Source organism: Rhea americana, unplaced genomic scaffold (genome assembly GCF_003343005.1).
Source record: "Rhea americana isolate MKP2758 unplaced genomic scaffold, rheAme1 scaffold_22, whole genome shotgun sequence".
NCBI classification, from domain to species: Eukaryota; Metazoa; Chordata; class Aves; order Rheiformes; family Rheidae; genus Rhea; species Rhea americana.
The window spans coordinates 111,285-121,992 of NW_028186329.1; the positions used below are offsets into that span (position 1 = coordinate 111,285).

The 10,708-nt window shown below is 38.7% G+C and overlaps 1 protein-coding gene across 1 annotated transcript in view; it reads right to left on the reverse strand.

Moving 5' to 3' along the window:
• Nucleotides 1-556: 556 nt before the first annotated feature.
• EFNA5 (ephrin A5) overlaps nucleotides 557-10,708 on the reverse strand; it is a 41,010-nt gene continuing 30,858 nt past the window's right edge. The window contains exons 3-5 of the mRNA XM_085305336.1: nucleotides 10,222-10,287; nucleotides 9,746-9,826; nucleotides 557-4,793 (exon numbers count right to left, since the gene is read on the reverse strand). Of these exons, the coding sequence (XP_085161462.1) occupies nucleotides 4,672-4,793; nucleotides 9,746-9,826; nucleotides 10,222-10,287 (269 nt within the window). The 3' untranslated portion in view covers nucleotides 557-4,671. The remainder of the gene's footprint in view (nucleotides 4,794-9,745; nucleotides 9,827-10,221; nucleotides 10,288-10,708) is intronic.

Genomic DNA, 10,708 nt, shown 5'->3' on the forward strand with positions numbered 1-10,708 from the left:
GAGGCTCCCACCGCTCTCGCCCCTTCTTTTCCTTTTCTTAAATAAAAATAATCGATTAAGATTTTTAAGCCATTTCTAACCCCACATCTTTGTCAGTCAGAGGGGCATCCTGGGTAGAGAGGCACCACGTGCAACCGCCCTGTTTGCATACCTTTAGGACTGGTTCTGTTCCTCAAGAAGCAAGAGCTAAACCATATAAACATTGGGTTACCCAGYGGAGTAAGGAAGACTGCTCTGGAGGCCCAGAGAAGGGCAAAAGCAGTGATGGAAACCATACAACACTCTAGMACTTGGTCGACACTCTTCCTTAGTCACCTAAGTATTTGGAAAGGCTATGAATACATTTTAAAAAAAGTGAAGCAGAGCAGCCAGACTTTAAATTAGCCAAGACACTGGTGCCCTAGGTAGTCAGTCATTGTACCCAAATGCCTTCTTCAAACTGTATAACCTTTCCCACTCATTGCTTTCCACTGCTCACAGATACATAAGGCAGGTACAAACAGACTTTAAAATAAAGGCATAATTCAATGAACAAAATGTAGCTTAAGAAAACCAATTAAAATGATGAAAATCTTTAATTTTATTTAAGTATAATTGTACGGACACGTGTATATACAAATACAGATCTTATGGGGCAAGGGGTTGGGTTTTTGGGTTTTTTTTTTTTTTTTTTTTTTTTACATTTTAAGTTCATATAATGTAAGCATTTCAAAAACAGCACTCAATGAATAAGTGCAAAGAAACTGCAAAGCAGGGCAGTACAAGCACAGGACCACACTGAGCTGGACTTTCATACCCAGATGCACACACAATGAGTGGCTTCAATGGGGTGTCAAGAGTAAGCACGGAAAGCGGATTTCGCAGACTCATGGGTAACCTCCAACATGCCAGCATCTATTAAACTGTACAGACAATGGCAACAAGCCTATTGTAGGGAGATTTGTCTCACACCCGAGAAGCTCGGGGGCGAATGCATGGGAAAAACTCAGTGATGCCAGACCAGAAACAGATCTGCCCATTCACAGCTCCAAATAAAAAAAATAAAAAAATTAAAAGAAAGAAGGGGRAGAGGAGGAAGGGCAGGAAGAGGAGAGAGAAGTGTGGAGAGTTGTATAATAAAACTAGTGAGTACAAAATCCAAGCGTAATGAAAGGAGGGGAGGAGTTAATGCTCTTTTCTAAGTCTCTGAAAGTGACTGAACCATTGCTCTSACAAGGCAATGGATAAAGTTCAGTTTTAAGGGCTAGGGGTGAGAATCAACAGGTAMAAATACAACCCTTTTCTTTCCATACTTACACTGGAAAAGAAATAATCTACGTTTGATCCCTCCTGAAGTTGTCTCTAGTTGTTTTGGAATCAAGTATGCACACATATCACACATGACACTGGCAAGATCCTTTCTGTAAAAACTACTCATGGAAACAAAAATCAGAAGGAAAAGAGGGAAAAAAAAGGTTTAAAAAGAAAAAAGAGAGAAACAAAAGAATAGAAGAGTTGTTAGGTCCCCAAAGCCTTTTTAGAAACAAACATGATAAAAAAAGAACAAAAAACTAACACAGAAACCACAGGGCTCCAACATCAGACCTTTAAACACTGAGGACAAAACATTGATCATCAAAAGTCATGTTCCAGGTCTTGACATTGTGAAGTCTTGCAATAGATGAACGATTTTCACAGATGAGTCCTGTATGCTGTGGTGTCATGGCCACTTGTCACTCAGTTCTCAGCCATGATCACACTTGATGCTTCAAAGCTCTGTCTTGTAATCAATGCGTGATTTTAATATCCTGAAAGTCTATTGTTCTCACTTACAAAAGACATAAGAATCAAATTAATACTTTATTATCAAACACTATATACAACAGAGGTTGCTAATAATACAGAATTTAAAGAACATAGCTTTAAGTCTTAATCGTCTTTCCTTTGCCATCCAAGAAAGTACAGTACAAAACAATATTCTAAACTAACACGAAATGTTACCTTGTCTATTAAAGGATACACAGTATCCACTAAACTGACTGATCCATATTTCCCTGCTTCACGTTGCAATGCCCTTGGCAACCAGGAGTGCAGGTCACAGGGGTGAACTACCTAGACTGAGAGAGAGCCAGTCCCTCAGACTTCAGATGGGGTAAAGGGGAGGGGAGCAGAAATCTGCTTATGAGCCACATCAACATCCTTCAAAGAATCCAGAAGATTTCCAACTCAACATAAAATCCATCAACATTTATTTACTTGGTATGAGTGGGATTGCCTGATGCCATCAAGTATCAAACTGATGTCTAGTAATCTTGTTGTCATTCCGTAATGCAGGGATCTGCCTGTTGGCTGCTATTGCTCATCTAATTAGCACAGCTATATGATGAAGCGCAGGGCTGAATTTCACCATGAGTAACAGTAGCGGAGAAAACTTGCTGCGAATAAATGTACATCTCAAAGTCCAACATCATTTAGAGACTAAGGATGAAAAATAAGGTCACCATATCTAAATGAAATTGTCACTGTTAGTATGACTGTCTACAATTGCTACGAATTATTTTAATATGGATACCTATCTGTACTTTGATTAATAACCCATTCGATAAGGTGCATTTTGATCCTCAAGCTCACCTCTTCCAAAACTCTTTAATTCCCACCCAGAAGTAGTAGTAGCACATGCAACAAGCACATATACATCATTGACAGAAGAGTTCCAACTAGACTGCAATGAGATGACGACTTCCATCTGTGTTTGGATAGCCTCTCTTCATTGCATGTGCTTGATACTAGAGGAAATTTCCTGGATTCCTACCATAGGTGCAGGCCCTGCATTACTTGCCATACTGTACGGTATCAGGCAAGCCCAGATTTTAGTTTAATATGCATACAACCTCCCTTTGCATCTTAACATCTTAGCCCCTTTCCTCCTTCCTTGAATAACAGGCTGCTTACAAGTTCAGGAAAGCTTTTCTTTGTTTAAAAACAGTAACAACAAAAATCACAAAACGCTGTCCATAAATGGCATCACTCAATTTTGTGATGCCAGACGTTTTCTTCAGAATTAATACAGAAAATCCTTGTTTTGTTTGGATGTGTTCCGTATTTTGTTTCGCATTTAACATAATTATCACAGTTTCTGCTAGAAAAGCTTTGTTTCAGTGTTGGTCTGATATTTCCCTGATTACGCTTTGCAGTTCAAATTTCATGGCAGCCTTGCCAAAAAAATACCCCAAGGCTTGCATTTCCTGGCAGGTGATTTTTTCACGTTCTACCTTAGCCAAGGTTCGGATTCCTTAAACAGGGTCCCTCTCAATTCCATCAAACAAGACAGTCCCATATCCTAATTGCATCAAGGGCTACCACTTCTCTCACAAGTTTAAATAGGACAAGCATATATACTCACTCTCAGCATAAAGTATATCTAAATAACGTATTTTCTATTCTAGTGGATTTTTAAAAAAATATTTTGTTAAGTCTTTGGGAGCCCATCTAGTTTATCTCCTGCTGATAAACACGTTTCCTCTACTCTTCAAATTGTGCTGGAATGGGGAAAAGATATAAAATCAACACTTGAATTCATATTCCACACTTCTTTTCTTTCCCCCACCAAACAATGCTACTAGACTGTCCTGGCGTCTTCTACTTGTGTTTTATTCCCATGACTGAGGAACTTGCAGGGGAGACAAATCAAGAGCACACTGAAGATCCTGTGTCCCAAACAGGCTTCCTCTGGCCACTGATGTCCTCTCTTAGCATGTATTATCACACCCAGAGCAGCATCCAAGGCTATCAGCTACTAAAGTCAGTGCTGGGGAAGGTCACTTTATTCTCAAAAATGCCTCTTTGCATTTCAAGAAAAAAAAATTGTAGCACCATGGTGATCTGTTTTGAAATAAAATAATCTGGTGTGCACTATCCACTTAAACAGAAATAACAGAGGCACTCACACCCCCAGTGAAGTTTTCTAAATCTGACCTTGCCTGCTGTGTCCTAGCATTCCTAAATATTAACTTCTTCCTCTCACCAAAGACAGCATTTCTACTGCTAAGCACAAATTTTACTGTCAAAGATGTTTCAAGGCAGTCCTATAAGAAACATTGTCTTTTTTCCTTTTAGAAGCTTGTTCATTTAGAAACTTCTAGAGGAAATGGTGTAATATTATATCTATGGTTAATATCTCCCCCTCCAGTCCTGACATGGTGACACGATGCCTTGCATGATCATCTTACAGCGCTGAATGAGAAGGCATAAATATTCTATCGGAGAGTAAATCTTTCTCAGGCTTTCATTGAATTTCCTTATCCTTCACTGACTGCATCTGCCACTATTCTTCCTTGTCCACAAACAGATGACACAGTGAGCTAACAGAGGTGACTTCTTAAAGGAGAACGCAGAGGAAAATAAGAATCACTAGTGTCACTATTATAATTTGGCATTTTCATTTGGAGTCCTTTTATTTGTTTGGAGGGGTTAAGAAAGTCACAGGGTAGGGATGGGTGCTGAAACTAGTTATTCCCCTCAAATTCTTGCTCAGAGTTCAAGCTGAAAGGGGAAAAAAGGGAAAAGAAAAAATAACAATTTGACATCTGCAAAACCAATATAAAGTCCCTTTCTTGGGATGAGAAGTTAGGTGGATCTTTGATGTTCCAAGACCCTGATATTTTCTGCGACAGGTTGCTGGAGCATACTGTGCTATAATATCAAAAGCATTGCCAGGAGGAACAAAAGAGTTGCCAAAAGCCGACTGGGTATCCTCGGTGTCTGTGCCGCGTTCTCACCACGGGATGGCTCGGCTGACTCATGTACGGTATCATCTGTTCAAACAGAAAGCATACATTCCAATGAGATTTTGCATCCTTAATAAACTCTCACTGAGCCGACAACTGTAAGTAGATTTCGGTGCCTTTATGAAATAGGGCAATGAACCTTGTGCTGTCATTGACTTTCACAACCGTGTAATATCTCATTATGTAACCAACTTGGGGCCAAGTCCTGCATTTCTTAYTGGCAAAACTCCCACTGAAGACCAGAGGAGCAGAAAGTAAGTCCGATTTCAACAGACTGAGGAATGAAAGATTCCTCCTGTTATAAAATACTGTAGCTCTAGCTTTGGACGGCTCATTAGCAAGCAAAGTCAATAGCTAGCCAGCTAAATAAAAATACCTGATTTTCAAAAGAGCTTGAGGAGCAGCTGAACATGCTCAGAATTCATTTCAAAGTTAATCCCCTTACCGAGTTACAGATTTTGACTCCTAAATTTGAAATGATAGTCCATAAGCCTGTGCATACAGTCTACTTCCACACATAAAATTTCCACTGAAGTATACTGCATTTTGGGATACCCAGGGGATATGACACCAGCCTCTCTTTCTTGAAACATAATTTTTAAGGCTAACACATACAATCTGATTTTAGAGAATACATATACAATCTGAAAAAAAATCTCATAGGTAACAGCTTACTTTTTATGTTACAGAAAACAAATTCACATATACGCTGCTAAAACTAATGAAAAAAAGAACCAGCTTTGTTGGAAAAACATGCTTATGTTAGTGGCAGAAAAGAATACAGTAGAAAATATCCCACTAAATTTCTGATACTATATAAAGCTGTTTAGTTTTCTAAATTAAATTTATATATATATATATATATATAAAAAAATATATATATATATATATATATATATATTAGCATTAGAGCCATACTTTGTTTCATAAAAAACATAGGTAAGTCAAATACAACTCCAGTGTTGTTAAAGGTGCAGTATTTTTCTTTATAAAATCCTCCACATCCACACTTATCCAATTTGGCTATTTCACCTGTTATCTGTCCGAAGCCTGCCATAAAAAGTCAGCTCCGGGTTTGAATCTTCTTCATATTAAATGAATGAAATCAGCTCTACCTTTCTAGGGAGAGTGAAGTGGCTTCAAATTGTATTCCTAAGTTTTTTTCGAGTGCCTAAGTTTTCAGGAGAATTAACATTATCTCCTACTTAATGTACTAAGCCTCTCCATTCCATGAGAGGTGTCTACATACCTACGATACGTCTGCCTCGCAGTTCCCATCTCAACAAATTACATTAGCAGGATTACTCCGGGCGGGAGCTGTGCAATTCCAATTAAAGGCACCAAGAGAAGCAGGAGTCACAGGACTAAGAACACCGCACAGCTTTTGAAATGGAGCCTTTTAAGTTACTTAGTGTTAAGTTAGAAACAAGCCCCCCCCCTTAATGCCTACGACACCTAGCAGGTAGAGCACTCCGGATAATTTAGGCTAATTGGCTCTTCAGCGTCAGTCTGGTATCACTGGAAAGTGCACGGTAAATTGGCTTAGCAATCTACCCCATGCTTGGCAGCGTTAATTGATGCTACAGTTGTATCAGACTTATCAACCATGCCTTCAGAATGGTACRAGGTAGCTGCACGAAGAGCAAGCAGTGATCGGTTGCAAATCTTTTTACCTTCGTAAGAAAGGGACAAAATTATTCGCCAGATGAAAGACTCACTAAAAGCAGGGGGACAGACTGACTGGAATTCCTACAGTTACAGTTCCTTGCAAATGCACGGCAGGGAGAATCTCCCCAAGACTTAAGCCCTGAATAAGGCCGCAGTGTCTTTCCTTCAGAGCGATTCCAAAGGGCCCTAAAACTTTCAGTTAATTCTAGATGTTTAAAATCGTGCTAGCTCCAGCGCTTGTCAGAACCAAAAGCTGTATCGTATTTCACTTGCTAGTTACACACTTGTACCTGCGTGACCCTACAATCAGAACACAGTATTTTGCAAGAGCGGCTTCCCAATTAAATCACAGTGATATTTTTCTGCTGGAAATTCCTAGACTGTTTTAACTCTCAGTCCTACCTTCTTCAATAAATAAGGTGTGTTCAGACTGGAAACACTTACTCACTACTGATGAACCAAAACTAAAGGAGGGGAAATGATGAGAGTTATCTTCCACCTCTTGCATCATCAGTGGAATTGCAGGTGAGTGTGAATTATTGGCCTCTCTCTAATTTGCAACATTGAACGTCAACAGTTCTGTCCCAATACATGCATGAGTCAGCACTGAAACATAGTGGGTCAGAAACGGTATAGAGCAGTGATAAATTCTACTCCTCTCTGAATCCTGGCTACTGCTAAAAAAGACTGAACCGAAAAGACCTCTAAATTAAGAGGACTACTTTTTAAATAAAAAATATGGAGATCATCTACGATGCCATTTTTATAAAGTCATTCTTCACAGCAGAATTCATTTTCATGTAACTTTAAGGGATTCTTTTCAAGGAACCATCTGGGTTTTCTGTCAAAGCAGTCCCAAGGTCTCTTTGCAATTGTATATTAGAGCACACTTTTCATGTGTAGTCCTCAAAATCACTTTACAAATATGAATTTCCTTAGAGACGCACAGTTATAACACTGTGCAATCTTAAACACTTAGGAGGAAGTTTTTGGCTTATTTTAACACTGAAGGTAAGTGATGAAGAGGACAAAATTCACTAGTAAAATCTGGAAGGTCACTGCTAAATACAGGGAATGCTAGTAATAATTAGAAAAGATTATTTTGACAGCCATGAATTTTCCAGATCACATAGCTTTACATCATATGCTTCAAGTATAATTTTTCCAGATATGCACAGCTACAATTTTTATTTTAGGGACTTTTTTATTAAGTAGGAAGAGAAGGGGAGGACAGGAAAAGGGCTATTTACTTTCATGACTTCTGAAATAAGAGCAATTTCTACAGATCGGCTTCCTACAATTCCCCTGAACAAAAAAWGTGAAATTACGGAAGTTCAAAAATCACGCAAAGGGCAATTTTTAGAAGACCTGCTATAGCAAGTGATCTGCAGAACGTGCCCCTGCTGCCTCCCAAATCTTCTGTCCACCAGCAGGGAAGGTAGTGGCAGGCGAGGCGGGAGCGCACACACAGAAGACACATGCCAGAGACAGGTGAATTAGTACACAGCACAGACCACATGCAACAGGAGTCACTGGGGCAGCTGGAAGTCTAACAGCCTAATAACAGGAAAGCGTGACAGCAGCTGGCAGGTCTGGGCACGACTGATTACTGGACAGAGACTGGTTCAAATAATAACGCAAATACACGCTGCTCTCAGGAACGGGAACGTTCTGCTGTCTTATTAAGGGTATTGCTTCCCCTGCACGTGCTGCCTCATCTCAGTTTGCAGAATGTTCTTTGTAGGATTTCGGTTCCCTCTTCTGCCTGATGCTTTCTAACGATAATTTTGTGACCATGCTAACTAGGTATTGCCATCTGATCGGGAAGTGATCGGCAGTGTTGGGAAAAACAAACAAACAAAACAAAAACGCTCAGTAAGTTCCTTAAGATCCTGTGTTCATTACTCAGATGAGGCTTTCTCTTGCAGGCCAATAACAGGAGGGATATACATTATTTAGCCCATATTCACCAAATCACAAAATGCAAAAGAGCACATTGAGTGCTAGACTCATAGGTTACCTAGAGGTAGGGAACGACTGTCTCAAATTCCTGCTCTAGAAGGATACTACTACTAATAAAAGCACAAATGTATCTCTACTATAAACATGTTTTGCTTACATTTAGATTTGCTTAGAGAACATCCTATTCTCAACAACAAAATATTTAGGAAAGTTCAAAATCCTCTTCAAGAAAAATAATGAAACCTACTGTACATTTATAAGTAAATCATTCTAACTGGATAACTTGTTAAAGTCTTATTTAAATTCTTACTTAAATAAATAATGATTCTTATTTAAAGGATCAGCAAGTATAATCCAGGGTAACAAAGAGCAAGAAGAMATAACACATTGCTTCATTCCAAAGGGAAAATTCCCTTTCAAATAACCTAAAAGGGAAAAAGATCTTGGTAATCTGTTCTTCAGGGTATGAACTTACCGGTATATATGTGTAATTTTTTCTAGTATAACTTGTTTATTTAACTTCATACTATTTTTGAGGCTTGAATGAATAGTGTGTAGGTACATATACAGCAAACACATAAATACTAATGCAAATACTTTCCCTACATACTCACTTAATTTCAATGTCAAGAGCCATACCATTGAAGTTGGTGGGATTACTCACACCCCTGGAATTAAGCATGTTCCTATCTGTCACAGAGCTGAGTCATACACACATATACATGCAGTCTCCTAAGTTAGCCTAAGTTTGCTCCAGTAAAATACRGATGGGAACTTGTATATACAAGTATGTGGGTCTGTGTGTGCATATGTAAGTAAAATACAATACTCGGTCTAATCAAATACACACAAAATATTTACTATTTTAAAGGACTCATGTTCTTAAACGCTGACTCTATCACTCACATGCCCGCATCATGCACTAACGTGGAACAAGCAGAGGTTCTGTTGGTTTTGAAAGTCTTTGGCTAGCACATGACCAACAGTACACCCACTGACTCGATGTCTAACACTTTGGGTCCTGTTAGTAAACAGGGTGCTTGGCCAGCATGCTGGGTGTTTGCCATGGAAGGGCCAGTGACTTCAGGAGACCGGTGGAAWTTTTACACTGGCACATACCGCGTTTTATTAAACCACATCACCCAAAAAGACAAATAAAGCAGCATTTTTCCTCCCCTGCATTAAACAAGGATACAGGAAATATACCATAAGTGATATTAGCACTGCTAGAAATGCGCAGAAGCAGAGCAGTTATACCATGCAAAGCATGCAGAGAGGAGAGGAAAAAAAGTACTGAAGCCCAGAGGGATAGACGCATTTGTTAAAAGAGATTCTCTAAGCATACTAACCTGCTGGTTCTAATGAATTTTCTACTTTGTCGTTAACATCGAAAACACGATCATGAACACCTATAGTTTTCATACAGCTGTCTATAACAAAAATAGAGATAACAGCCAAATATGTTAGTGAGACACCCTTAAACTCCCCACTTTCCTTTTTTTCTCTCTATCTTTTTTTCTCTCTATTTATTAAATAAAAATAGGTATATTTATATTTTAAAGTCTGCGGCACTTGTCCAAATGCCAGTAGTCTTCCATTTGTACAACAGTTTAAGAAACAACAAGTTAGCAATTGCCATGTAATTAAAACAAAGCTTTATGAAGAATGATAAGAAAATATGATGAAAATCATAACACAAATGTTGCTATACAGAACAGATACACAAGATTTAACAGTAAAAAAAAGTTTCATTGCTGTTTACCAGACCACACAGTAAAGCATGCGCTATAAAGCCACCCTCAAAAGCTTAATCTGAAGAACTTACTTGCCGGTCGCACAAAGACTTTAAGCTTTAGACAGGATCTCCTTCCATTATCTGGGATCGCAGAGGCTGCAAATGGGGAAGAATAAGAGAGAAGAGGAAGAGAGAGAAAACGCATATTAACCTTTGTCCTATGAGAAAATATCCTTCATTTTCCCTTCATCTGAAGGGATGAACACATTTCAGCCTCTGCATGTATGGATTTCAAGTATGCAAAGTAGCTTGATCACAGTAAAGCAGGGAAAGAAAGAACTTCAGATCTGATCTTGCTCTAATCCTTTTYTTGATTATTTTACAAGAAACAAGTAAAGCACGTGATATTCACAAAAGTTTAATCATCTCCTTTTACCYTTCCACACCTTTTTCTCAAGAGACTGTTTATACGGTTTCTGCTGTAATGCAGAACTCTGTAAAACTCTGTAACTCTGAAAAATTACACTTTACAGTAATTAGGAATACTTTTAGAAAAGCTAGTTTTAAAATGTTAGGC